The sequence below is a fragment of the Cyanistes caeruleus genome, chromosome 26 (assembly GCF_971803275.1).
Source record: "Cyanistes caeruleus chromosome 26, bCyaCae1.hap1.1, whole genome shotgun sequence".
NCBI classification, from domain to species: domain Eukaryota; kingdom Metazoa; phylum Chordata; class Aves; order Passeriformes; family Paridae; genus Cyanistes; species Cyanistes caeruleus.
In genome coordinates this window covers 250,627-277,474 of record NC_141726.1, presented here as the reverse complement: position 1 = coordinate 277,474, position 26,848 = coordinate 250,627, and the positions used below count along the sequence as shown (strand labels likewise).

The 26,848-nt window shown below is 48.4% G+C and overlaps 1 protein-coding gene and 1 long non-coding RNA gene across 15 annotated transcripts in view; one reads left to right on the top strand and one right to left on the bottom strand.

Moving 5' to 3' along the window:
* LOC111939047 (lethal(3)malignant brain tumor-like protein 4) overlaps window positions 1–17,078 on the top strand; it is a 32,925-nt gene extending 15,847 nt beyond the window's left edge. For 5 of the 14 annotated variants that reach the window (XM_086863748.1, XM_086863746.1, XM_023941039.2 and 2 more), the window contains 8 exons: window positions 598–712; window positions 812–911; window positions 1,773–1,949; window positions 3,281–3,412; window positions 3,799–3,860; window positions 6,263–6,429; window positions 10,816–10,878; window positions 13,425–17,078. In XM_086863748.1, coding sequence (XP_086719874.1) covers window positions 598–712; window positions 812–911; window positions 1,773–1,949; window positions 3,281–3,412; window positions 3,799–3,860; window positions 6,263–6,429; window positions 10,816–10,878; window positions 13,425–13,553 — 945 coding nt within the window. In that variant the 3' untranslated portion in view covers window positions 13,554–17,078. Of the gene's footprint in view, window positions 1–597; window positions 713–811; window positions 912–1,772; window positions 1,950–3,280; window positions 3,413–3,798; window positions 3,861–6,262; window positions 6,430–7,097; window positions 7,231–7,654; window positions 7,966–10,815; window positions 10,879–13,424 lie in introns of those variants that run through there. The other 9 variants (XM_086863751.1, XM_086863749.1, XM_086863752.1 and 6 more) reach the window with 4 other exon arrangements.
* Window positions 17,079–20,629: 3,551 nt separating this feature from the next.
* On the bottom strand, window positions 20,630–23,982 carry LOC147649242 (uncharacterized). Its single transcript, XR_015279428.1, has 2 exons — window positions 23,795–23,982; window positions 20,630–23,663 (listed from the first exon to the last, which is right to left on the bottom strand). It is a non-coding gene; the product is annotated as an uncharacterized LOC147649242 (long non-coding RNA).
* Between the last annotated feature and the right edge of the window lie 2,866 nt (window positions 23,983–26,848).

The window sequence follows — 26,848 nt, the reverse complement described above, 5'->3', positions numbered from 1 at the left end:
GGTCTCCCTCCCAAAGGATGATTACACTGGCAGGAGTGGAGTTCACTCCCCATTATCTGGCTGATTCTGAGTCTCATTGCTGTGAACAAAAGCCAAGCTTTGCCAGTCTGTAGTGGCATGATACTCAATTTGTACATTGAAACTTTGCTGCATGAACAACCCAGTAGCCTTTAAACCCCAGTGCTCCTCAGTCTCTGTTAACGTGACCTGATCTGAGCTAACACCAGTCTCTTCATCCAGCAGAAAACTGCAAAACTCACCAAACTTGTTGGCTTTTACAGTGTTTTGGGATCCACAGAAAACAAAACAAATAAGCATTTGTATTTGCATAACTTTGGACTTTGTGTGTTAGAGCACCCCACGGGCTGCAGGGTGACAGACTGCATCTTCAGAACCTGGTTATTCTGTGAAACACAGGTGCAGGAAAAGAAAGAGTTAAACTGAGCACAGAGATGATTGTGCCTGACTGAAAGATTGATCTGAAAGAGTGAATGAATCAGCCCCAAGCTGAGCAAGGTGAAACAAAGGGGGAAGTTAACGTAAAAGCTGAGTCATGCCCTGAATTGTGTCTTTCCCTGACACTTCTGCTTCTTTCAGATACATTTTGATGGCTGGGACCATCACTACGATTTCTGGGTGGATGCAGACAGCCCTGACATCCATCCTGTGGGCTGGTGTGACAAAACTGGACATGCTCTGCAGGTCCCTCTAGGTAAATACAGGACATTCTGTTGTTACATGGGTAATTTCCTAAGTGCAGGCTGCTCCTCACCTGCAAATCTCTTCATCTTCCATATTTTACTGCTCTCAGGTGCTGAAGATCCAGAGGGAGCAGTGGGACAGGCGTGTCCTACTCTGGGGTGCCAGGGGATCGGGCACGTCCGGGGCCCCCGCTACGGAACACATTACACGTATGTAATAACAATATCAACAGCAACAACAATAATAATAGCAACAATATCAACAGCAACAGCAACAGCAGCAACAACAACAACAACAACACTAATAATAATAATAATAATAATAATAGTAATAATGCACCAAGCAATTGCACTGCACTGAAATGATCTCAGGGTGGTTATTCTGGAGATAGCTATAACTGCAATCGCAGCTCCCTCTTGTGTCTAAGCAGGCTGTTTGATCATAAATTTTTTTTATACCACTATAATCATGATGGCTGCAATGCAAACAGATTCATTCACTCCAGTTTCTACATTCCAGCAGTACTGAAGGAGTTCTGTTTGTGAAATAATATACCAAAGAACAACATACAAGTAGACAGTTAAAGAGGAGAGGGCATGGATAGGATGTTAAAGTATCAGTGAGGAGAGGTTGCTCATGTTTTGTGCTCTGCCTTTTGATTTCCTGCTCTTGGAAGAGGAAGCTTTTTCTCAAGTAAATTATTTTAAGAGCGAGAAAACAATCTCAGGTGGGAGGTCAGAAGACCTGGTAGTTTATAATGTAGTAAAGTGCTTTGAATTTTTCAGACTGAAAGTTGCAGAACTCTGTTGATTCATGAAATGCTGTTCTAATAAGCAGGTTACAGAGGATGAACCCTTTTTGTCCTCTGTGGTGGCTCTTTAACAACATGACTTTGGTTTTTAATCCTGCCATATAGTCCTCTGCTTTCTCACACTTAGAGCTGGGTAACAGCACCACCTGAGAGTGTGTGGCCCCTTTTTTTCTGGGTTTGTGATGGATTTCTCTGCCCGAGGTAGGGAAGACTGTATGACTGTAAAGCTTTCATTGCCCTCTCTCTCTTCCTGTCACAGCTTAGTTGGCTGCCCATACTCTGATGTGAACCTCAGCAGAGAAAACCTGTTACAGGACCGGCTGAGTGGGGAGAGACCTTCCCCTGGGAACAGCATGCAGAAAGCCAGGAGGCTGGACACCCCTGGCCCATTGCTGGGAGCAGTGGAATCTTCTCAGAGTGGCTCTTCACAATCCAGGTGAGCTGGATTTTACTCTTGGCCAGGTACTGGGGAGGAAAAGCATTTCCAAGGGTGAAAACCACCAGAAGTGGCAGTGACGCAGCAGAGCATTGAGTTCATCTGTCTGTAATATTGGCCTGTGCCCCAGACACTCTTTACACAGAGCAGTCTACTTTTATACCCTCACATGCCTTAATAGGTTTCTTGATTCCTTAATCCTGGTGCTCTGGTCACATTCCAACAAAGGAAATTGCATTCTGTCTCCATAAATTTTTCCTTGCTGTTTCAATTTAAAATATATTCTTTTCTTTCGTTTCCTGTGCTAAAACTGTCAAGCCAAGGTTATTTTGCACCATTAAACTGTAACTGTGATCCACCCCAGTCGGCTGAGCACTGTGTGTATCACTTAGCAGCAAGCAGACTGAGCACTCTTAGATACTTCATTTTCTTACCAGAAAATCTTGCAGCTGAGCAGCATTGAAGGAAACTGTGCCTTAGTTCTTGGAGTGCAGGAGTTGGTTAAGCCTGTCATGGGACAGACCAGGATATGAAGGATTTTTTTAAGATGGTTTTTAGTCTTCACAAATCCAGACTCACTAGGGCAAACTCCAGCAATACTTCAGTTTTTTGTTATATGTGAAGGCTTATCTATATTTAAAAGTCCATCTGTTTGTTCAGATTTATAACATTTTCAAGATCTATTTGTCCAGGAAAAATGAATGAACACTTCTTTCTCCTCCCTGGCCTTCATGGCCAAACTGCTTCCTCCCATGCCACAACAATGCAGTCATCTTCATTCCCTAATTTCCACACCAAAACTGATTGCATTTCAGTGGCACTGCTGCCATAAAGCTCCCTTGGGAGATTTTGAATTCTCACAGAATATATGACATTTTAGAATTGTAATATATTTCTTTTCTTCCAAGTATTTAATTTCCTGATAGTGGGAGGTCTGAATTCAGCCTGTAAATCTGGTGCTGTTTGTCCTCCCTTGGACAACTCTGTAGCTCAGTTGATGCATCAAACTTAGTCAGGAAACTCTTAAATGTTATCCTGAGGTATCAAGATTCAGAAATCTTAAATCTCTTGCTTCCAGCATTACACAGTGGTTTCTTGTATCTGCTGGCATCAGAGGCTGAGTCCACAGAGGCAAATTTATTTCACATGAACTCTCTCAATCCTTGCTCAAGAGGAACAAAGCACTTTCTTCTCGTGGAAGGGAGAGGAAAGTTCTGCCACAAGGTGGTGGTTGTTGCTCTCACTTGCCAGGAGCAGTCAGCTTTGCTCTCCTGTGGGAAAAGGGAACAGAGGATGTCAGCTCAGCTACTGTCATTTATCTGTCTTTTCAGAAAATCTGCACCAGACAGTGAAAAGTGGTGTCAAAGTAGCATCCACACTCCATCAGAGCAATCAGAAAACAGTCAGGAGAGAGGCTGGGGAGAGGAGGATTCCTCTGCAGACATCAAAGCCACACCAAAAATGTAAACAAAAGTTTTGTGATGTATTTTCATGCATTAACAGTTGTGTTTCTTGCTGCTGCTGCTGTATCTGAAATAAAGGTGTAAATAAAAAACAGCCCAGTTTGATCAGGGTTTCGCAGCAGAGTGTTTTAGCATGGCATGGTAAGTCTCCTCCCTTCCTCCTGTTGTTTTGGGCTCTCTCTTTCCTTTAGCAAACTCAGATCTGAGTTCTGGCCATTAATTTAATAGAACAGCCCTTAACTCAGAGAGAGGTCAGGGATGCATCTATTGCTTATTTTAAGAGGAAAAAAATGTTTAATTTCTATAAATCCCATTAATCTTTGTATAGAGAAGAAATTAAATCCATTTTTGTATCTTCTGAAATGTTTTGTAATTGTTGCTTTCAGGCTTGGGTGCTCACATGCCTATATCAAGTTTCAGTTGGTGAAACAGGAGAACAATGGGAAAGGTTGGTTAAATTTTATTCTTTCTTTCTCTGTGTGTGCCTACCTCTGCAGTATCCCCACAGTCACGAGGAGCATTCCAAACTTCACAGCTTTTTTTGTCTTTGATTCCACTGTCAAGAGAAAGCACATCCTGGAGATGATGGCAGTGGTAGTTTTTCTTCCTTTAAAATGAGAAGAAAGGGTGAAAGTTTTAATAATCTGTAGAGTGGTGTCTTGTATTTATTAAGTGAGAAGGCAAGTTTGCACTTGTTTTTGTGCCACTGCAAACTCCTGTCTGGTGGCAGGGGGTTCCCAAACAGTCTGTGACCAGTGTCAGGCTCTGACAGAGCCAGCACTGGGCTCAAGGGACACTTGCTCAAAACTTAGCAGATAGTTTAGGTTCCATCAACCCCTTTTTTTAGACTCTCATGGGTATTCAGAAACATATTCTGAATCATTGGAGGACTTTTTAAAGGCTCTCTTAAGGATGAAAAAGAAAATGAAAAGCTAAATGGAGGAACAGTGGGGATTTTTCTTGGTACATGACAGGTTAAGTTTTCAGAGCAGCTTTCTGCTATCACTTTAGCAAACCATATGCTTAACTTTCAGATTTACTATAAAAAGCCATTTCAGAGAACGGAGCTGACCAGGCTTTTAGGAGGATTTAACATGGTAATAAGTCTCCAATCAAAAATAGCTAAGCAGACACAAACTGGGACAGGTGCCTGGATTTTTATTTTATTTTTTTTTAATACTCATTTTTACCTAGTGCTGAGTTCTGCAGTCAGAGCTGAGGATCTGCCAGCTCCATGCTGCAGTTGCAGCTGGCAGGGAAAGCTGCCCACTCTCCCTTCACATTCACCTTCCATGGAGTGATGGAAATCAGGGGAGGGAAATGCAATTATCCACTGACCTGCAATTTCACAATTACCCAGAGCTTTCCTCCCAGCTGTGTTTAAACTATGAGATCACTGTTTCTTCGTCAGAGGGAAAGTCACTTGTCTAGGTCATGTTTTGGGTGCCTAGTCCAGCAGGGATTTGGGCTTAGTGGAGAAAAGGAATTGGTCAGAGATGGAAGCAGTGCCCAGCCAGCAGGGATGTGGCAGTGGGGGTGACCCTGGGCACGAGTGGGACCTCCTGGAGCAGGAGGTGGGGACAAGACCAGCTGCTGTCTGTCCTCACCCCTGCAGCAGTGCAGCAGGGAAGGAGGGGGTGATTGCCCTCTCAGGAGCAGGTCCTGTGCCCTCTCAGCACCAGGAACTCCTCAACTGAGCAGTTCTTACTCAGGCTTTATTTATCCTCCCCAGGCTTTATTTATCCTCCCTTGGTTTCATTATTAGAAATTTGATGTTATTTGATGCTATTTCATGAGCTTTAGGGATGTGGAGATGAGCTGAGCTGAGCTGAGGGGCTCTGGGGCCAGGGGAGTGGCTGTTCACTAGGACAGGGTTTACCCCCAGAGCTGCTTCCCCTTTGGCTGGGGGGAAGCTGGCAAACTCTGGGAATCTGTTTATTCTTTGTATTTCGGCTGTTTTCCTTTGTGCTTTCCACATGGTGACTGTTCACCCCTGCATCTTCCACCCCAGCCCACTGAGAGCTGCTGAGCAGGAGCAGCAGAGCAGCAGGAGCAGCAGAGGCAGCAGGAGCAGCAGAGCAGCAGAGGCAGCAGGAGCAGCAGAGCAGCGGCTGCTCCAGGCACACAGAGCTCTCCCAAGGGCTGGGATTAAGTGGGAATGCTGTGGGAATGGTGCTGGGCAGCCTGCAGGGCCGGGGCTCAGGGGCAGCCCCCCGTGGCACTGTAAAGCAGAGCAGTGCTCCCCAGCCTGCTCCCATGCTCTGCCTGGCCTCTTGTATGAGCAGCACGTCCCTGTAGGACCGTGACTCTGCACTGCTCCAGTGAGCTCATCAGGGAGGGGTGATTCCTTCCTCCCTTTTTTGCCTTGGTTTTCAAAGCTTCCGTCACTTGACACATGAGGAGGGAGTTGATGTCTGGAGGTACCTTGAGCTCTCCTGGCCTGGGAGTCTCCTGGGGAGCGAGCCCAGGCCGTGCTGGCAGCACAGAGCTCTGGCTACAGCTGGGGCTGGAACGGTGCCATCAGTTCCCAGCCGAGGATGCTGTTACCAGAACTCCTCCACCTTGTCAATAAAACGCTGCAAACATCTTCTCTGTTAGCAGCATGACATCATTTTCCAGGGAAGAAGCTAACGATAAAGCCTCCAGCCTGGCAATCTTATCTTTTTTTTCCCTTTCTCCTGCTCGGGAGGGTGGGGAGAATGCCCTGAGAGCTCCGTGTGCCACACAGTAGCTCTGCCTGGCTCTGCTTACCCTGTCTTGCTGAACTCCAGGCTGTGACCCTTCCTTCTGCTTTCTTGTAGTTGCTCCTACTTGAAGCCTGGCTCTGACTTGTCTTGTTTCCTTTTCCAGGCCCTGATTTGGATCTCCAGCAGGCCCTCCACCAGTCTATCTTCATGCCTTCCCTGGCCTCTAACCCGACCCACCGCCTGCATCTCTTCTGGGAGCAGCACTGCAGGCTCCTGCCGGAGGTCTCGGGCCTGACAGCCAAACAAGTTGCCAAATGGACTGTGGAGGAGGTGAGTTACCTGTTCCCTGCTCTGCTCTCCAGGGCTGCAGGGATGTCAGAGCACTCCTTCTCTGAGTGCTAACCGGGAGACATCTTTTCTTCCCTCCCTGTCCTAGGCAGTGCTCTTGTGTTTGCTGTGCGTGCACCACAGCTGACTCAGCTGGAAGTTAGACCCAAGACCTTTTATCAGGGAGGGGAAGGACCCCTGTTGACCCTCTGGTGTCCACAGCTTATTGCCCTCAACAGGATTCCCTCCCTCTCTCTGTTTATTTTCCCCTTGATCTCTCAGTCCACAGGCCTGAAACATCATTCTGACAGCAGATTCCCTTTCTCTGATCTCCCTCCCCCTCTCCTGTGACTTTGCTGCTGATTCACTTTTACAGTGCAGAGAATTCCAAACTGCACTGTGCATGCCCACTCCTGCTGCCTCTCCCTGCCTGATTCCTTGGGAACAGAACTGCCCACAGCCTGACCTGATTTCTGGCAGAGGTAGCTGTGCAGCTGGAGATGTGTCTCTGCAGCTTTTGAGATGTCTCCTGTAATTAGGTGGTGTGTGAAAAAGCCAGAGTGTTTTGTGTGCTGAGTAGTTGGTTTTTGCCTCAATGCCTTGGGCACAAATAATATTTCTCTCTGCACTTGGGAAGTGGTGACAATTTGGATCCTGGTGCTTAATTGCAGGGCATTTAATCCCAGAAAAATGTGCTGTAGTGTTGTGCTTGCAAGGATGCAGGGAATCTGCAAAGCAGGAAAAAAGTACTGCTGTTCATGATGCAGAGAGGATCTTCAGAGACTTTTAGAAAGTGCATTTTCCGTAAGTGCCTCTTAACATCAGATAAATCCAATCTTGACGTTCTCTTCATGCTGGAGGAGTGGGAGTGCTAGAGACTGGTGGGATTACAGTGATCTGGGAGATGGGAACCACAGCTGTTGGGAAAGGGATGGAACAATTAGTGGTGATGTTTTAAAACTGGGTCCTTTTTTTTGTTGAGTTGTTGTGGTTTGGTGGTAGTGTTGGGTTTTGGTTGTGGGGTTTGTTTTTTTTCCCTTTTCAGAAAAATGTGTTAGAATTAAATTTATACCTAGGAGGAAAAAAATATGTGAAAAATTTACTGTTCCTGTCCTTTTGAGAAAGCTTCCAATGATTTGTCCAAAAGGTCTTTTAGCAAATCAATAAAGTCAGATGCAGATAATCCTCTGACATGATAATCAAAATCTCTTTCTTTTGGATAAAACAGGAGGATGCATCATGGAAGTACAGTGTCAGGATCCAAGCCAAATAAAATTTGTCCTTTGCAGCTGACCTTTAAAGCAAGTGCTGGATAGATTTAACTGGGATATTAGTTTGATGACGGATGAGTGTGAGCAGGGACCACAGACATGGATGCAGGGCACTGGATATAGTGATTCAAACCCAGCATAAACTGAACTCTGCTGCAGCCTGAAACAACTGGGGAACTTCTGGCTGCTGGTGAATGGCACATTAAAAAGCTCAGTTGCAGCACAACAATGGACTGGCTGAAGTCATTACAGGTTTTATCTTGAATTTCAGCAAAGTGTGTCTGATTTTGCAAATTATGTTCATCACAAATTCCCAGAGGAATCAATTTATGGTCTCTCTGAGGATCAGCGTGTGCAGTGCAATGTAGCCACAGGTCTGGAGCTGAAAGCAGCAGGACTTGCTGTGTTTTAGGGAGCCCAAAGTGCATTTGGCCTGTCAGCATTTGGGCTCCCAACATCCTCCTGCAGGGCAAACATCTTCCCACTTGCCTTTGGGTTGTGCTTTGAACTCTGCTGCACAAAGGAGTCCATTCTGCTGATGTGAAACAGGAGTGATGGGGGTGTAAAATTCTCCTTTGGTTTCAGGCTGAAGAGCTGGTTTTTATTTTATAAAACCCACATTGAAGACTAAAACATTGCTGTAATTCTCTGCTGGATGAGAGCAGCTGAAGTGGCAGAGCAGCAGCAGTATTTAGGGGCCCTCAAGCTAAGAGAGTCTGGTAACACTGAGCAGTCACTAAGAGTAGTTACTTTAATGCAGCTTAGGTATTTATTGAAAGCTTCCTGTCATGTTTTCAGAGCATATTGACTCACAGAAGAACATTACAGATGTATTATTGTTCATTAGTTAATCCCGCTTCAAATGCTAATACCGGGGTGGGGGGAAGAGGACTGTCCTTGTGCCCAGTGTGAGTGGGTTTGTAAATCCCAGTTAACCCAGCTCCTCACTGTGGCCTCAGAGGGGTCAGTCCTGCAGCAGCTGTTGAAGGGTTGTGGTGTGGGGCTGCTTTGTCCTGTGCTGATCTCGGTGTGTCTGCCTCACAGCAGCACCTTCCAGAGGGGTTTCTGGAAGTTTCCAGGGTGTTCTCAGGAAAAGCCCCTTTTCAAGCCCTTTCCCTTCACTAGTGTCTGCTTTGGGAGTGTAAGCAGACAGGTCTGAGCCATGGATGGTTACAGCAGGAAGGGCCAGCAGACTTTTACCTCCTCAGCTCTGATCCCACTGAGATATTGCCAGCCTGTCCAACACCTGTCCCAGCCACACTGTGAGCCCCCCCAGTCTCAGCCTTTCCCAGGGCCCAAGGCTTCCCTGCCACCATTGTGGGGTTGTGTTGTTTTCCTGTGGTGTTTTGTTCTTGTGCTCCCAAGCCTTCCTCATCCCTCAGCTGCCCATCTTGGTTTGGGAACCCTCCTCCCCAGCAGGGACAGCCAGGCAGGTCCCTGTGGTCCGTGGTACCCAGGGTCTGTCTCGTATCCTGAGGACCTTCTCTCCCATTTCCTCCTCTTGCATCTCCCTTCCCTCTCTGTTCCCCGTTCCTGGAAAGCCCCAGGGCTGCTGTTTGTGTCCCTACAAAGGACCGTGGGGCAGATCAAAGCCTCTCACTCTGTGCTGGTGACAGTGGCCAGCAGCAGTTGTGCAGGGAAGGCTACAGGAGCAGGGCAAGCCCAGGTCATTCCCTGGAGGTGTCTGCCAGCCTCAGTGCCACAGACACTAAAGAGCACTCAGCTCTTGCCCCAGGGGTCCAACTGTCTTTTAAATTCTGGAAGGAGCCAGGCCTGGCAGAAGGATTTTCATTTGTGTTTTAATTATTAGCAGATGGGGGGGGCTCAAAAGGAAAGTAGTGTTTTGTTATTGGTTACTAATGGGAGTTTACACTTCTGCAGAAGAAAATTTGGAGTCACTGCCCAACAGAGATGGGGATTTCAGGAGTTCCCTTTAAGATGGAGCAGAAGAGGAGGATGAAGGAGAGGGAGACTGCTTTCAGGTTACATAACAGAAACCACAGGAGTCAGAGCTGCTCCTGCCAGGGCAGAGCAAACCTGGAGGGCACTCTGAGAGCCCCATTCCTGCCTGGCTAGAACTGGGGGGAGGGAATGACTCCAAGTCTAGTGGTGGGATAATCTGGAAGTACAGGGACGTGATTTAGGACAGAGTTTGACAATTCCAAGTTGAAGGGAGCCTGGATCTGACAGTGACCCCTCCCAGCTGCTTGTTTGTGTACAGGGAAGAAATGTCACATCTGCAACAACTCACATGGTTATGCCTCATGAAGCAGAGCTGCTCCTGCAAGGGAGCACCCAATTAACAGGAGATGTTTGATCTGATTATGCCTCAATATACAAATCTCCTGTGAACCAGTGAAGCTGCAGCTGGAGAAGACAATGCACATCAAGCCGTCCTCCACTGCACACAGGACTGCTCTTCACACTCCTTGCTGTTATGTAATGCAACCCAGGGCTGCTTGCATGCCTCCAGGGAGATTATTCCAAATGTTAACAGATTCCTTGCTTAGAAAGGTTTTCCCTAATGTGAAATGTAAAATTAACTTTTCCTTGTTTAATCCTCTTGATTCCGTGGATCCTGTGCACCCAGTGCAGATTAAATGAAGCCAAAACTCCTTTCCTTCCCAGCTCTTCTGCCTTTGCATGTTGGTAAAGCAGCAATGCTCATTCAGTTGGTTTATCTTGTCTCTTACAGGCATGTAATCTTGGGAAATTGTCTAAATACTTTCTTCTTGTTTTACTTTCCATCAGTACTGTAAAGAAAGTGAAGTTGTGAGTGAATTTAAAGTAGTCTAAGCCATATACAGCTTTTAATCTGGAAAAATAATGTTGATGCTGTGAGCAGCTTTTAGAGGAGTGGAGAAGCTGGATTCTTACAGGGAGAGGAATGGTCAAATGGCAATAAGGGCAGTTATTGGTGGTAACCAAAATAGGCAAAGGAGTTTCAGCAACAACCCAGCAATGTTTTCCATCTATATCCTTCATTAATGTGAGAGCTTTGAGTATTAAAGTTTTAAAAATTCTTGCATAGAGAAGTCTCATACAGAAGCAAGAGGATTTTTCTTGATGCTGTCTCATTTTAATTGTCTGTGTTTCTTTCTCTCACATGCAATCGAAGGTGGTGAGCTTTATCCAGCGTTTACCTGGCTGCAAAGAACAAGCCTCTGTGTTCAGGGAAGAGGTAAGGGGGGTGTGCCCAGACCCTGGAATTAGGGCAGAGAGCTCAGACCTCCTCAGCCATGTCCTCACAGCAGTGCCATTCAGGAGGCAGCCTCAGCATGGAGCTGAGTTCCACCATGGCTAATTGCATCCTGCTGCTTTAAATCTCCCCTGCAGCTCCAATCACGGAGCTTATGCTTAACATCCTGTCTTGGACCGTTGTGCCATGGGCTTGGCACTGCTCTGAAGTTGCCCTGTTGGAATGGTTAGTGAGGATCTCATCTGCTGCCTCTAACGAGGACATGCCTGCTCCTCTTGGGGAGCCTGGAAGGTGCAGGGCTCCCCAGGAATCAAGTGGGAATCGTCCCTTGGGCTGGGGTGAGAGCAGGAGGGGAACCTTGCTTTTCAAAAAGCAGAGGTTGGGAAGTCAGAGCGTGTCCTGTGTTAGGTGGAACAAGATGAGCTTTAAGATTCCTTCCAAATGAAACCATCCCATGGTTCTGTGATTCTGTCCCTGCAGCTCTCCTGTGTGGCTCTGAGAGCTCCAGGGGAGGGCTGGAGCCACTGCAGTCACTCGGTGGCAGTGAGTGGAAAGGGCAGGTCTGTAATCACTGGCTGCTACAGAGCTGGCTCCCTTTCAGGGGGAATCTGCAGAGCATTTCATGGGTTTATGTATCTGTGTTTTGTTTTCCCTTGTTTTAAAAACTCTGCAGACACACACAAAATAGGAAGCAAGAGAAATAGAGGCTTGCAAAAAGCACTGTCCACAATGTGACAATACAGTAGAACACTCACAAACTGAATATAGTGGGAATAGTGAAATTTGTTCAAATGAACCCATCTTTCACTGTAGCTGAGTGTAAAAGGGAGTTCTAGGGAAGGTGTATTCAAAGGTGAGAGGTACCAGCAAATCTCCTAATAAATGCAACCATTCTCCATGTATTTTATTTCTTCTGGTCCTAACACAGTGACTGCTTTCTTATTCTGAGAGTGCCATAACCACAGTCTGTTCTAATCCTCATTTTCTGCAGCCTCAAAGTGTGATTTCCTGCACCACACTTCGAGGGACTTGTGTTGTTTTCCAGTTTATGCTCAATCCTCAGTGTCAGTTTGAAATTAAAACCCTTTTAGCAGTTTGGCTTTGGCCAGAATACAGGTGTGAGTGACAGGAGAGCTGAGCTCCCCCACACTGTCCAGGATCAGCCTCCAAGTGCTCCTGTCCAGGATAAATAAAACCTTGCAGACTTCCCTTGGTGGGGGGCTGGAGGGGGATAAGTTGCTGCTTACATTAGGAGCAAAGAGAACAAATTGTGCACAGGATTCTAAAACCCATCCAAATAAGATGGAACAAAGAAATTAATAATAAAGCACAGACTTGCTTCTAGGTCCAGTTCAGGGCAGGACGGTTTAAAATAAGCAAGTGTGAGGCAATGCAGTGAAAATGAAGCAGAGGGATAAATAATACTGGACACAAAACCGTTTTGAAATGTAGGACTGTTTTCCAGCAGTTTTCTGCTCCTCTTGACTCTGTTATTTAATTTAAACAGCACAGTCCCATTTGTTTCAAGCTATTTTTAATACATTCATTGCAGCAGTGTAGACTTGAGGCAGCTTGAAAATAAGATTCAGGGATATGGTGTGGCCATATGTGAACTGGGAGCACTGCTGTCATTCCCAGTGCAGGAATTAACTTCCCAGTTACTCCCAGTTACTGAAGTGGCAGGGTGAGTAACTTGCCAAGGGTCTCTTGTCTGGTGAGATGGGGGGAAACCAAATCTCCTGGCTCCCAGCTCTTTGCTTTAATTATGTGTTCTCTGAGTTTACTCAGTGTTTCCTCTTGCACCAGGCATTGCCATCCGAATATATTCTAGTTGGGAAGAGTACAAAAATAGCAGAATTGTTATTCTGGTTGGGCTGAGTGTCCAGTGCTGTGTGCTGCACTGGTGAGCATCAAATAAGAGGAGGAGACACTGTCAGTCTCTGTAAATGGACTTTAATGGAATAACTTAGGGAGACACATATTGTTTGTCTTTGTCCATTAATCTTTGGCTTCATCCCTGCAGCATTTGGGGTTTATAATAATTATATCTGTGTTGTCTCTGTGGATGTTCTTGCTGGAGTGAATTTTTAACCTCTTGCAGAAAGAGTGTGTCATGATTTCACTCACTGCTACCTACAGCATTCTGGATTTGCACACGGTAGTATGTTCGTCACTTGCTTAATTTGCATCTAATCAAATATATCTCCTTGTTGATGGATTAGGAGACTGTTTTTCCAGCCATATTGCATCTTCACTATGCCTTAGTCTATCTAACATCTGGAACCATGGAATGGTTTGAGTTGAAAGGCCCTTAAAGCTCATCTCATTCTACCTCTGCCATGGGCAGGACACCTGGAGCTTCTCTATTCCTAGGGAAAGCGCCGTGAGACGAGCTCTGTGTCCCTTGGGAAGGGGAGATCACGGAGTGTAGGGGCCAGAACTGGGCAGGAATCCCAGAATGACAGGAATGGGAATCCTGCCTGTCTCTTGGTGTTTAATCCCCGTCCTGTTGGTGTTCCAACCTCCAGCAGATTGACGGAGAGGCCTTCCTGCTCCTCAAGCAGAACGACATTGTTAAAATCCTCAGCATCAAGCTGGGCCCTGCCCTCAAGATCTACAATGCCATCCTCATGTTCAAGTCTGCAGAAGACAACTGAGAGGAGGCCTTTGACAGAGCCAGCAGGAATTAACCAGGAATGGATCTTCAGCTGTGAGCATTGCAACACACCTGACAGGTGGATGGGGACTCGGATGTATTTTAAGTAGAACTTAGTAAAAATGGTTTAAGGTTATAAAAATCCTGCCACAGTCTGGAATATGGGGCAGCTTCACTTCCAAGAAGACGATATTATTATATTTTGTAATTGAATTTGGTTTTGATATATCAATCTCTTTTTGAGATCGAGAAGAAACCTCCAGTTCTAAGGGGAATCCAGGGTAGCAGTGGTGGAGCTGCAGGAGCAAGAAGAAAGTTTTGAGTAAAACTGGCTTTGTGTCTAGTGATAGTGCCTGAAAGACTGACTGATCCCGAGCAAGACTAATGTGTTCTGTGTAATAAAAGAGAGAGGAAAAAGATGTTCTTCAAAACAACTCCCCCATATCCTTCACTGCTGTGACTCAGGAGCTGACCTTTTCAGGACTGATTGTTAAATTCCACTTTTTCCTGCTGATCCTGGTTGTTGTGGTACCCTTGGCTCCTGAGCTGCTTGCACAGGAAGGGAGCATGGGCAGAGGATTTCCATCAGGGATAGCTTGCACAATGTCCTCATTCCTGTCATTCCCTGTCAGGAGGCAGGGGCAATGCAGGTGGCTTTGGGCAGGCAAAGATCCCATAAGGGCATCTGCTGCTGAGACAAAGAGATGTATTTTAGCTGTAATTCTCCCATCAGTGCTTTTTGTGCAGCTGCTTCTGGGCCAGGAACATCTTCTGGCAAAATGGCACAACCAGGAGCACTTGGGGACTGGTGTGTGTTTGTTCTTGACTTCTCCTGTCAGCCAAGTCCTAGGAACAGGAGTTGGAAAGCCAGCAGTGTGTGTGTGTAAACAGATTGCCTAGAAACAAATGGCTTTTCTTTTGAACCATCCAAACTGATGGATGTGAAGTGCTTTGGCCTTCTCCCCCTGAGGTGTTCTGCCAGAGATGGAGGGCCAGGCAGCAGCTCCTCTGCCCCTGCGAGCGGGGCAGGCACAGCACACAGGGGGGTGAGATTGGAGAGGAGTCAGGATTTAAACAGCAAAATTGGGGAACAGTTATTTCCCAAAAGAGAGAGAGCTGCTGTGTGTGGAGAAGGGAGCCTGGGGCTGCGTTGCTGCACGTTCCTGTGCTGGGAGCACGGCTGGTTCCTGCTCCAGCAGCCCTGGGGAGCACTGGGTGTGTGAGCTGGAGCTGCCAGAGGCAGGTTCTGCCCGGCTGTGTGGGTGTCTCAGGGCACTGCATGGTGATGTGATCCATCCACAGGCACCCCAAACTGCCTTGGCATCTCTGCAGCCGCGTGGCTCCCCAGGAGCTGTCGGGAACAGAGCGAACACGCTGTCCATGCCTGCGTGCTGACACAAGGAACACACGTGTTCCCCCTTCCTGCATCACCCACGTCCTTTGTCCTGTCCTTCTGCTGCTGACAAGGTTCTGGTGACTGGTCTGAAGCAGAAGGTTCCTTCAAATTGTAAATAGAATCCACACCACTGAAGCCATTCAGTCCTGGAATAATATTTAGAGCAGTTTGTTTCTTTTTTTTTTTTTAATAAGAATTTCAGGATTTTAAGCCTTCACAGAGAAGACACAGGTTTGGTGGGATATTTACCATTAAATATCAGCCAGGCAGCAGCGGGGGAGAAATTTATTGCAGTGTTAGGGAGTAGGCAAGGGTGAATTTAGTTTATTAAAATACATTTCTAGTATGATAACCAGGATATTCACCAAAGAGTCACATTCCTTTATCCTGCTCTGCACATCCAGCATTAGGACTTGAATTGTAAGTGGCATGTCCTGTCCTCTGACAGAACTCGCCTCCTGGGCAAAGCAAAATTGTTTCTTGACAACTGGAGCAGAGGATCCAGGGCTGGGCTGTTTATTCCTGGCTCTCCACTGACTTGGGAAATAACCCTGAGCCCTTCCTTGCCCCAGTTTCCACCCAGCCAGGTGGGGCAAGTGCAATTTTGCCTTTTTCTTGTTTCAGGCAAGCAGGTCCTGCCAGATTTTCTGTTTTACCTCCTTCATTTGGGAGCCTGAGTTGGGGGACAGCAGATTGCCTCTAGCAATAAACCAAGATACAATATTAATTCCATTTCTTTTACTATATATAGATGGAGGATGAAGAGAATTGGTTAAACAAGCAATGAGATTCTAGTCAGTGAAATTATTCAAACAGAAGAGAAATCTTTAATCCTTGGGGCTTCCGAGCCAGCTGGATCAAAGAGGAAAATGTGTGCTTGGAGGTTGTTCAGTGACAGCCAGCACAGGCTTTCAGCAGGGGGGAAGGAGGAACCTTTTAGGGATGGAAGAAGGAGGAATGTGCTTCTTGTGCCTTTTTTGTAATCTGATAATTGTCTTTGCAGAGCAAGCAAGAATGTGCACACATCTATTACTCACTCCTTTCCCAAATATAGCTGTATTCCAATAAAATCCAGCAACTTCACAGGATAAAAAGAGTTCCAGTGTCTTCACTGGACACATTTAAAACTCCCTGATATTTACAAGATAGAAAAAACCTAAACCAGCCCATCCTTTAGCCCCATAACTCCAGAATCCATCAGCTGTGTCAGGGGGTGCTGCTTTCCAGAGCGTCCTGGTGAGTTGTTCCTGCTGCCTGTCCAAGCTCTGCTGCTGTGGCACAGCCAGACCTCTGCAGAGGCCTTTGGTTATCTGATGCCTTCTGTAATTTCAAATGTGCACTTTGAAGCAAAAATCCCAAAGTTGTGGCTCTGTGGGGAGCAAAACTGCAGCTGATTAATGCCAGCTGGGACTGGGAGGATTTGGAGTGTGCTGGATGTCAACAGGAACCAGTTGTTGGCCCAGCTGAACCCAGTCACCAGTTCTGATATGTTCCTTAGCAGCCATTCAGAGCTGTGACAAGTTCCCATGGGCCAGCAGTCCAACTGGGAATTTCCAGTTCTCAAAAATGTTACTCCTGGCTGTGTTTTTGTTCCTTTATTGCTGTTTTTGAAATTCAAAGTAATCCATTTTTTTTCTCCTTTTCTCTTTTTCTCCTTGGCTGGGAGTCCTGTTAAATTTTTTCTTTTTTCACCAACAATCATCCTCGTAATACAGCAGCAGCAAATTTCAGCTCTGGGTGATGAATCTCAGGAAAGTTGGACAGGAGCATTTGGTGTCACCAGAGCAAAACTCAGCAGCCAGAGGAAAAGCCAGCACTCAGCCCAGGGATAAGCCAGCTCAGCTGTGTAAGAGTTCCTGCCGCTGCCTTTCTGCCCTGCTTAGGGATTTGTACCACAGAGACCTTTAAAGTTTTTGACATTCCCCTCAATATGTGATGAGGCAGCTTTATTTTGGAGATTGCTGTTACTTGAACTGGAAGCAGATGCAGGGGAAGGGAGCAGGGGCTCGGCTCAGCCTCAGAAATTTCCGCCTTTTTAAACCAAAAACTTGAGCTTTTCGACACTAGCCATGACCTTGCACTCCACCAATGCTTTCCTCTGGAAATGTGAATAAAATTAATATACATTCACACCTGGTTTGTTTCTTCTGTGTGTGGGGCTGACCTCAGCAGTGTCAGGGACACAGAGCTGGGTTGGCACTGGGAGGATTTGGTCATCACTTGTTGTCCTTCCCCTAAACCTAAACCTGGCAGTCACAGCACAAGGCAGCATCTTCATTTTTGTCTTTTTTTGTCTGTGTCTTATCTCTGTACTCGAGCTCTCCCTGATGTGTTCACAGGACAGCACTGACTGCTGCAGCTGTGCCTGATCCCCAATTCCTCACTTTCCTCTGCTGCTGCCAGGTTTTAATCTTAAAATCCTGGGATGATTTGGGATGGAAGGGACCTTAAAGTAAAAAACTGTTATTCCTGCTTCCAGATCTCTGCCTGAGAGCCCCTTGATTTCAAAATTATAATAATTTGGAGGGAGGGAACCTACATTTTCATTCCAAGGTAGGCTCCTGCCCTCCCTAGCAGACACCTGTGTTCCAATCCGGGACAGAATCCACTCCCTGTGTCCTGTCCCTCCAGTCCCTTGTCTAAAGTCCCTCTCCAGCTTTCCCAGAGACCCTGAAGGCACTGGAAGGTTCATGGTTTGCTCTCTAATTCCTTAATCCCTCGTGGTTTCCTATCACAAACAATCCCAGAACTCTTCATCTCCTTAAAGCAGCTCCCAAAGTTGGGTTTTTAACTAAAATTAGCAAGACCTTGTTCTTAGTTTGAATCCGTGTTAAAACTGCATTTTGGGGTCCATTTTCCCTTTCCTTAATGCCCCCCTGAGCTTCTTCACTGTGTCCCTAACCATGATAATGACCTCACCTCTTTGTGCCCTAATTGTAATTAGCTGATAAATTGACCTGCACCTGCCGCAGGTCACCTGTCCAAGGACTGAGGGCACAGGGCCACATTGGCAGCTGAGGTTTGCAAACCTTCTGAAACTAAAAATATTGGAGAGTTGGCTCCCAGCCATAATTTCTAAACTCTCCCATCTTCGGGGTAAACATTGGCTCTCATTGGTTTTTCCCTTCCAACGTTTTTGCTTCTATTTAAACCGTGGCTTGTTTGCTTTTGTTGCTGTGATCGGATTCCCGGTCTGGGGAGCGGGGCTGCTTGGAACAGGCTCGGGAACATCAAATGCTGCTTTGTACTCTTGCTGGTTCCCTCGGGGCTGTGCTGGCTCGTGTGGCTCTGTCCTTGCACTCAGGGAGATCTGAGGAGAGCCACAGCAGCGATTTTTTTCCCCCCCCACAATTTTGATGGAGAAGTTTGAGCAGAGCAAGAAGCATCAATCATTCAAATGGTTGATTGCATTTGCAGATTATTCTGCTCAGGCAAACATGGAAATTTTTTTTGTCCCAGTCATATTTCTCCTAGGGCAGGGAAAACCTGTGGCTGATCTTTTTGCCTGCTCAAGTTATTCTTTCAGCTGTGATCATGCTCTGTGGGGCTGGTTTGTCCCTTGTGCCAAGACCCATCACACAATGTTCAGTGGGGTTTGCAAAGCCATTGGAGGGGCTGGAGGGGTCTCTCATTTTACCAGGTAAGCTGCAGGTGGCTGTGGGTGTACGAGGAACTGGGGTACACACCCCTGTTCTCACCTTCTCGTACTGCCTGGATCCTGCACCACCCTGGTCTCCACAACAAACCTCATCTGACAACCTAAAATTCCCAAATCCTACACCTTTCTCTGGAGCAGGAGCTGTAAAGACAAATCACTGCACTCTCCTGGCAGCCCAAGCCAGTGGAAAGGACGTGGGGATGGATGGAGGGGGAGCCTGCTGTCTCCATCCTGCACTCTGCAGCTGACAGGCAAATTCCAGCCTCAGGAGAAAGAGAGTGGTGGCATTAGAGGAAAAAGGAGTCTTGGAGGGGTTCAGGAGAGCTGCTGTGCTCTGTCCAGCCAGCTGCAGAAGTGCCCAACCTTTCCCAAATAACACTTATTATTTATGGACTTGGCCTGTGACCATCTATTTTCTTCTCCTTGCCACCACGTACAGCCTCAGCATATTAACTGCCCCACGACACTTTCTCCTCTCCACATTATTCACCATCCAGACACTTCTAATGTAAGCAAGATATTTGTTGGAGTCGGATACATTTGCTGCTGGAACATTTCCAGCTGTTTCTTCAAGAAATGTGCTGAAGGCCTTTGTAGAAGGGTATCAGTGCCAGAGCACCCCGAGGTTTTCTCCCTGGAAACCCCTTCCCACCCACTCCCATCCTGGACCAGGGCACTGGTGCCTTCAATCGGGTGCTTTGTCCTCGAGAAAAGGGTTGTGGCTTCAGCACCATTCAGCCTGGGGCCCTCACATGTGGTTCCTTTTGGGCCATAGAGTGGCGTTTTGCAGCAATGCTGGTTGAAGGAGCTTTTTAAAGCAGAGCTGTGTCCCCTTCAGCACTGGAGTGTTCAGAAACGCTTCCCAAAGGTTGTTCCAAAGGGAGGTGGTTTCCATGGTTGGGGTCGTGGCTGTGCTGGAATCCAGCAGTGCTGTGGGTCAGCCTTGCCAAAATGTGCTTTGTGCACCCTCGAGAGGGATTTTCCACTTCAGGCTCAGGTGCCCGGAGCCCGTGGCTCCAGGGTTTGTTATCCCTGGCAGGACTGGAGCAGGGGAGGCTGTGCTGTGTCTCTGCTGCTCAGAGTGGGACCACACAACTATTCAATGAGTCTCCAGATGGTTTTCACACCGTCTTGAACTCATCTCTCTCATGGGTGGAATTGAAAAAGGCCAGAGAAAAGGCTGGGATATAAATTTCCCTGTTCCCAAGCATGTCTGTGCTGCTGGTTGATGGCTGGGGAAGGCCTTGCTCTTCGTTTCAGAAGAAACACAACAGTCAAAATGTTGATTTTTGTTTTCTTTCCCACAAACAGGTAATTTCCTCCTCCTTGTGCTTTGCCAGCACACACCACATCAATCCCCTTCCTTTCCATGAATGCTGCACATACGTGTGAGCCCACAGGCATCCCCTTCTCTTCAGCACCGTCCCTCCTTCCCAGCACCATCCACTCCCTAAATGCCCCTGACCTGTCCCGGGGCTGTTGGGTGTCCCTTGGGCCTGGTGGGGTAAAGGCAGACCCCCAGATTTCCCTCCAGGTCCTCCAAATCCTGTCACAAAACAGCAGGAAGATGCTTTTGGGTGGCAGCAACGCAGCTCCAGCAGCATCTCAGCCTCCCCTGCTCCCACTGGGGCAGGTGCAGACCCTGGGCATGGCAGAGAGCCCAGGCTAAACCTGAGCAAACCGTGCTGGATCCACAGCTGGAGACAGGAGCTGTGCTGGGGTGACCCAAAGCGAGCAGGAACCCCAGGGTGCCCAGAGAGGAGAGGTTCCAGCAAACACTTGGGATTCTGTTGGATCCCTTTGCCCTCAGGGTGCTCCCAGCTGCAGTCCAGGCCGGGCTGGAAGCAGAACGAAGCCTCGAAGCTGTGGTTGGTGCTGTGCTGCTCATCTTGTTACAGCAGCGAGTCTCCAGCAAAGGCAGCTCTGGGAATTGCTTCCACAAGGGATGGGAGGCCCCTTTCCCACTCTCCAGAAATCAGCCAGTAGGGTTTCTGCGTCTTCCTTGCTGCTTTCTCTGTTTCCCAGGATTTTGCAAAACTCTGGGCTGAGCAACCTATTTGGAAGGAAACTGCCCTGAAATGGGCAGTTGATAAAGGAACCGTTTACATTTCAAATAAATAAAACATTTTTGGCTTTGGATCAAAACCAAGTTGTGTTCAGTGTTACCAATTTCAGTGAGTCATTTCTTTTTATACCCAGGCAGTTTCTCTTACAAAATGTGCATGAGGACTCACTGTAAGCAGGGCAGGAAGCAGACTGCGGGTTTTTTACTATTGCACAAGGTTTCCCCAGGACACAGCCACCAAAGCTTTTCTCTTGCCTTGAAGCTGGTGCTTGTTTATGTCTGTTTACAAGCTAATTCCATTTAGAGTGATTCTGTGGATGACTCTATTGTATGCTAGCGCTGTATTTCCAGATGGATGTTGCAAGTAACTCTGTATCCACTACAAATGGAAAAGCTTTATAAACTTGGAGTTCTGATCATGGAGCCAAGAAACTTTCTTGCAGGCAGGCTAAAAATCCAGGGTTTGCCCCTGTAACTGCTGAGGAAAGGACTGGACATGAGCACAGAGAAAATAGCTCCTGTCCACTTGGAACCACTAAGAGCTTGTGGTGATAACCAGGAGGAGAATAATATGTTAATGTCCCCCAAAAATCAATATCCAGCCCAGCTGGAGACTTGCCATGGCTCAACCATGAGCTTTGGCTCTCACCCACACTTGAGAGGTGCTGAAGTAGCACCAAAGACATCAGGGGTTCAGTCTTTTGTGGTGAGGTGATGGAGCTCCTTGCTGCAGTCCAGGTCCTCCCCAGGAGCATTCTGGCACCCATGTGAGATGGATGTGATCTTCCTGCATGAGCTTTGCCAGGGGGAAGAGCTGGGAATAGGTTTTTAAGTCCTTTGGGTTGTTAGAAAGCAGGCAATTCATCTTTGAAGAGGAGTATGATGTATTAAAGTGAATTCTCCAAGTGGTGCTTGATCTTAAATCCTAGAAAGCATCCAAAAGAGGCCACAAGGATGCTGAAGGCTCAGGAGGGGCCACACGAGGAGTGGCTGAGGGCACTTGGTGCATTCAGCTGGAGCAGAGGAGACTGAGCCCAGACCTCCCTGGGGGCTTCAGCTCCTCCCGAGGGGCAGCTCTGATCTCTGCTCTGGGACAGGGACAGACCCAGGGAACGGCTGGAGCCGGGCCAGGCCAGGCTCAGGCTGGATTTAGGGAAAGGTTCTTCCCCCAGAGGTGCTGGCACTGCCCAGGCTCCCCAGGGAATGGGCACGGCCCCGAGGATGCCAGAGCTGCAGGGATGCCCAGGCTGGGGGTGCTGGGGGTCAGGGTTGGATCCATGACCCTGTGGGTCCTTCCAGCTCAGGACATTCCAGGATTCCGTGACCTTCCAGGGTGCTCAGCCAGAGCAGTGGCATCTGCACCCCTTTAAGATGTGTCTGGTCAAGATCATCCACCACTTCCCCTGAAACAAGATTCTAAATAGGAGACCTCCCCTTCAAAGAGTCAGCTTTGTTTAGAGTCAGCTTTGTTTAGCAGGAGAATTGATTAATTGCTGGAAGAGATAAAAAAACAAAGTCTCTTGTTGATCCCATGGGGTCAGGTTTGCTCTGTCGGAGATGCCCTGTGAACACCAGGTGCTTTCACCTTCCCTTGCCCTGCTCCTGCTGTGCTGCTCTTTGTTTTGGACCCTGAGGGACCATCCCTTGCGAGGTTTGAGAGAGGAGCACGGCTCAGATGGGTCCAGGGACTGCAGTAGCTACCACAAGGAGTGTCAGCTGCTCAGCACGAGGGCAAACGAGGACAGGAGCTCCAGCCTGAGCGCGCTGCAGGCTCTCATCCCTTCTCCCTGGCACGCAAAGGAGAGCTGGGAATGAGATAGGACAGCTTTGATATGATCTGGTGTGTCCAGAGATGCTGGGCACTGTCAAAAGTCTGATTCATTTCCAGTGGTATCAGCCCTCACAAAGCTGAACATCTTGTCTGAGGTACCTCAGCTCTGGCGCTGGGCACAGGAGGAATCATCATCTGATGAAATGAAGGAATCCCCTTCTCTTTACACAGCTCTTTTGGGATTAGAAGTGTGGAAAAGCTGACTTTCTCCCTTAACCCTCAGAAGAGCCCAGGGGATTGCAGATTTTCAGCTGGCTGAGGCCAGTCATGGTGAATTCCCTCAGACAGGATGTATGGAATGCTTTCTGTAGTATTTATTGTGAGTTTTATTAGAATAACAGGCAGGATTTTTCTCCTCTCTCCTCATGCCTGCCTGCCCAGGCTCTGAGCATGATTAACCTAGAAAAGCTCCTTGCAGTGTTCAGCAAATGGTGGATGACTTTAGGAAAGCTGGGAAGCATCCCCAGCCAAAGGGGTGCAGAGGAGAGGTGTGGTGGGGCTCTGTCCTCACAGGGCAAGAGCCCCCCTTAATTCACTGCTGCTCAGGCAACTCAGTTAAATCCACAGATGGAAAAATTCAGTAGTTGTATGTGAGGTCATGAAATAGTCCCAAAAGAGTAAAATAACCCCACACACTGATATTCCTATGGGAGCTCAGCTTCATCAGGACTCATAAAATCATCACTTGAGCTGTGGCAGAGTATTAATTATTTTCATGACTGTTACAGCCATGTGTGTAATTGTTCCAGTCCCCATTAATGGGGTTAGCAAAGTGCTGTCCCAAATGGCACCTCCTTTTTTACCCTGGATTTCATCTAGACAGTCACTTGGAGACTGGATCCAGATCTTCTGCTTAGCACAGTGTGAGAAATCATTACTCATCAGATGATCCCTTTCCCCTGGGCCACCGATGCCAAAAGAGTTTGCACTGTTGCCTTGGGAGAACTCAGGATTTGTGAGCTGATTTGTTTCCCTTTTCTCCAGAAAACAACCCCAAATTTAATATCATCTCTAGGAAGACTGAGCAGCATTCTGACAGCTGAGCTCCCTCTCAGTTCAGGATTCTCAGGAATTGCTTCCGTCTGGGTGAGATCCAAGGTCAGGGCTGTTCTCCAGTTGCTGTTTAATTAGTTTCCAAGTTCTTCTAGTGCCAGTGTAGATCTACATAAATTAAGCACAATAATCTCTATAAGCACTTCAGTAAGGAATAGAGCTTTGGAAGGCCCCAAGGCACAGATTCCCCCCCTCTTAGAGGATGTCTCCTCCCCTCCCTGTTTCTTCCCCTTTTTTACACAGTTTTTAGCTCCAGCTCCTTTGTTCTTGCTCTTGTCAGGATCTCCAGCCAGACATCCCATGGCAAGAGGAATAGATGGGGTGGGTGGCTCAGACCCTCACGGGTGACTGGGACCTGGTGGGTGCCTCAGGACTCTCAGGGTGGCTCTGCCACGACCCATCTGTGCCAAATTCCACCAGGAGCCTCTGTGCAAAGGACAAACACTGTTTTTATTTCCTCTACAGCCCCCAGGGGAGGCTCTAACACCTGAGCTTGATTCCTTGACAGCTTTCAGCTGCTAATCTCACCCAAAAGTGCCTCCAAATATAAGCAGTGGTAAATGCACAGATCTAATCACGCCAGGGAAGGGAGAGGTGCCATTTAGCAGCTCTAGAAAAGAATGTGCTTTCTTCAGACTATCGGTCCTTGGGGAGCAATAGCACATGCAATATTCAGTGGGACACGGAGAGCAACACAGGAGGAGCCAGAAATACCTCCAGGAAAAATCTCACTGTTGGAGAGGATGAAGCTGAAGAGGATCAGAGGGCTGGAAAGCCTCAGCCAGAGCCACTGTGCCTTGAGACCTTCACTGACTCCCCCCAGCTCGTGCTTACAGTGGGAGAAATCCAGTGTTTCCCCACCACATGATGGTGCTTTGCACATCAGGAGGGTTCCCAAAGCCTGGAATCTGTGTGGGGGCCAGGAGAGGATGGAGGGGAGTGGGCACAGGGGGCAGGCTGTGCATGTTGCCCCTCTGCTTCCTGGAGGAGCCCAGCACAGCCCTGATCTCATTACAGCTTTTTCCATAATATTACAACATGGACATAATTATTACAGGATTTTCCATTACCCAGTCTGTAATTGAAAACTTACTGGGAAAAAGTGTCAGGTTCCCTAAATACTTTGCTCCCTTTTGCTCCCCAAAATCCCCGAGTTTCTTGTTATTTCCACTCATTCCTTCATGGGTCCCTTTGCTAGTGTCTCCTCCCTTGCTCAGTCCTTAGGTGGCCATAAAATATCTTCGTTTCTGCATCCAGCGTGGCTTAATCCTCTCCAGAGGGATCCTGAGGAGCGTTTCTCGTGGTTGCTGCTGCCTTTGCAGCCGGGGCTGTTCGGCTGTGACCGTCCCAGGCTGGAGCTGGAGAGCTGGGCTGCAGCGTGGCTTGGGATGGGCTGTAGGAGGCTCAGTGTTTCTGAGGTGAAACTTGTGAGCACAACATGGTAACGGGTGTGATTTCCCCTCCTGAATTCCATCCAGCCCCCAGCCTCCTCAGCTCTGCTCCGTGCCGCCAGCGAATCCTTTCCAGAGATCTCTTGGAGAGGCGGGTGAAGATTCACTCAGTGCCAACAGCTCCAGCTGAGGGCTTTGAAGCCTGCTGAGGTTCAGGGGTGAGAAGCAGTCTTGCTCTGGAAAGGGCTGGGCTGTTTAATTGCAAACAGCATTACTGGCTTCTCTCGTGAATGCCTGTGTGCTCAGCCACCCCCCCAAAGCTGTCCCGAGCGAGCAGGGGCCCGCTCCCGGGGCCCGCTCCCGGGGCCCGCTCCCGGGGCCCGCTCCCGGGGCCCGCTCCCGGGGCCCGCTCCCGGGGCCCGCTCCCGGGGCCCGCTCCCGGGGCCCGCTCCCGGGGCCCGCTCCCGGGGCCCGCTCCCTCGGCCCGCTCCCTCGGCCCGCTCCCGGGGCCCGCAGTGGCAGCTCCTGGATGGTTCCCCCAAGAGCCAAAGGATGGGGCAGGGAAAGGCTGAGCCATCCTGTGTCTGTTCCAGGCCCCTTTGGGCAGGTTGGGCACAAAGCCAACACGGGCAGCACGTTAAAATGTGGGGTTGATTAAACACCAGGAGGGGCTGGGCGCTCCGGGGGAGCTGTGTGTGTGTGAGTGTGACTATGTGTGTGTGTCTGAGTGTGTGTGTGTCTGTGTGTGTGTGTGTCTGTGTGTGTGTGTGTGTGTCTCTTTGTCTCTGAGTGTCTCTGTGTGAGTGTCTGTGTGTGTGTTCACGGTGCAAATGCCTCCGTGTGCCAGTGCTAATAGCTGACATATGGAGCGTGGCACAGAGGATGCTTGGCCGGCAGCGGGCACAGTGTGGTTCTCACAATCAGTTTAAGCTGCAGAATGTTCTTTGTGAGCCCCTTTTCCCTGCAGAGCAGCTGTCTGGGGGATGTTCACACACTGGGGATGTTGCCAGTGTCAGGAAATTTAACCTCCTGACACCACTGGTTTTGTGCCCTGTCCCCAGGGCCCCACACCAGGATGTCTCTTGTGCATCTTGTGGGGTATTTGTGCCACAAGTGTGAATGAGGCTGAGGGAGCTGGGAAGGGGCTGGAGAATTCCTGAGGGAGCTGGGAAGGGGCTCAGGCTGGAGCAAAGGAGGCTCAGGGGGAATTTCTGGCTCTGCACAAGTCCCTGGCAGGAGGGGACAGCCGGGGGGGTCGGGCTCTGCTGCCAGGAACAGGGACAGGAGGAGAGGGAACGGCCTCAGGCTGGGCCAGGGATGCTCAGGGGGGATATTAGGAAATATTTCTTCATGGAAAGGGTGACCCAGCCTGGCACAGGCTTCCCAGGCAGTGGTGGATTCCCCATCCTGGAAGGATTTAAGGGATGCACAGATGCGTCACTTGGGGACATGGTCAGAGGTGGCCTTGGCAGTGCTGGGGAATGGTTGGACTCGATGATCTCAGAGGAGTTTTCCAACCTGAACAATTTTGTGATTCCCCTAATTGAAGCCATCTCCCCAGATCACAGAATCCCAGAATGATTTCTCTTGGAAGAGACCATAAAGCCCATCCCATTCCATCCCTATGCTACTGGCAGGGTGCTTCTACTAGACCGAGTCTCATTCAGCCTGGCCTTGAACTCTTCCAGGGATGGTGCAGCCACAGCTCTGGGCAACCTGTGCCGGGGTCTCAGTACCCTCCCAGGGAAGGAATCCTCCCCAGTGTTCCACCTTCCACTCAATGTTCCTTCTCTCTGGCAGTGGGAAGTCATTCTCCCTTGTCTTGTGCCTCCAGGCCCTTGTCCAAAATCCTTCCTCAGCTCTCCTGGACCCCCTTTAGGCCCTGGAAGGGGCTCTCAAGTT